The following is a 1206-nucleotide window of genomic DNA, read 5'->3' on the forward strand; positions in this document are numbered from 1 at the left end:
TCAATTCCACCTTTGTGGCCCTTTGATATCAAACTCTGGACCTTTGATGTCAACTTCAGGGGCTTTCACATCAATGTTAGCTTTGGCAGGTTTATATCACATCTGGACTTTCCCATTTTAGGACTTTAATGTTCCATGAGGCATTGTCATTTTAGGCATTTTGAATCCTCCTTTATGGCCTCAATATCAACATCTGGTCCTTCGATATCAACCTTGGGAGCTTTTAATCACCCTCAATGTTTGGAACTGACACATCAAGATCTCCCTTTATTTTGGGCCCTTCAGGCCAAATTCACATCAGGCTACAAGTTTGGGTCCTGAAATGCTTGGCATGCTGAATTTGGGTCCTTTGATTTTACCACTTGGACTGTCAATGTTACATCTGGACCTTTGATGTCAACTTCAGTGCTTTCATTCAATGTTAGCTTTGGGAAGGTTCATATCACATCTGGAACTTCCATTTTGGACCTTTGATACCAATGATGGCATTTTGATTTTAGGCAGTCAATTCCACCTTTTGGCCCTTTGATATCAAACTCTGGACCTTTGATGTCACACTTCAGGGGCTTTCACATCAATGTTAGCTTTGGGCAGGGTATATCAATGTCTGGACTTTCCATTTTAGGCCCTTTAATGTTCCATGATGGCATTGCATTTAAGGCATTTTGAATCCTCCTTTGTGGCCCTCAATATCAACATCTGGTCCTTCGATATCACCCTTGGGAGCTTTTATGTCACCCCTCATCTTTGGAACTGACACATCAACATCACCCTTATTTTGGGTCCTTTCAGGCCAAATTCACACAGGCATACTAAGTTTGGGTCCTGAAATGCTTGGCATGCTGAATTTGGGTCCTTTGTTTTACCACTTGACTCTCAATGCTTACATCTGGACCTTTGATGTCAACTTCAGTGCTTTCATTCAATGTTGTTTGGGAAGGTTCATATCAACATCTGGACCCTCCATGTTTGGACCTTTGATACCAAATGATGGCATTTTGATTTTAGGCATGTCAATTCCACCTTTTGGCCCTTTGATATCAACTCTCCACTTGGACTGTCAATGTTTACATCTGGACCTTTGATGTCAACTTCAGGTGCTTTCAATTCAATGTTAGCTTTGGGAAGGTTCATATCAACATCTGGAACTTCCATGTTTGGACCTTTGATACCAAATGATGGCATTTTGATTTTAGGCATGTCAAT

General features: G+C 41.1%; 1 protein-coding gene across 1 annotated transcript in view; it reads right to left on the reverse strand.

The window, feature by feature from the left end:
• The window catches only part of ahnak (AHNAK nucleoprotein), a 52824-nt gene that overhangs the window by 13563 nt on the left and 38055 nt on the right, over positions 1-1206 (reverse strand). Inside the window, 2 exon segments of the mRNA XM_032528644.1 lie at positions 665-855; positions 1053-1163. Of these exon segments, the coding sequence (XP_032384535.1) occupies positions 665-855; positions 1053-1163 (302 nt within the window).

Source organism: Etheostoma spectabile, chromosome 10 (assembly GCF_008692095.1).
Source record: "Etheostoma spectabile isolate EspeVRDwgs_2016 chromosome 10, UIUC_Espe_1.0, whole genome shotgun sequence".
NCBI classification, from domain to species: Eukaryota; Metazoa; Chordata; class Actinopteri; order Perciformes; family Percidae; genus Etheostoma; species Etheostoma spectabile.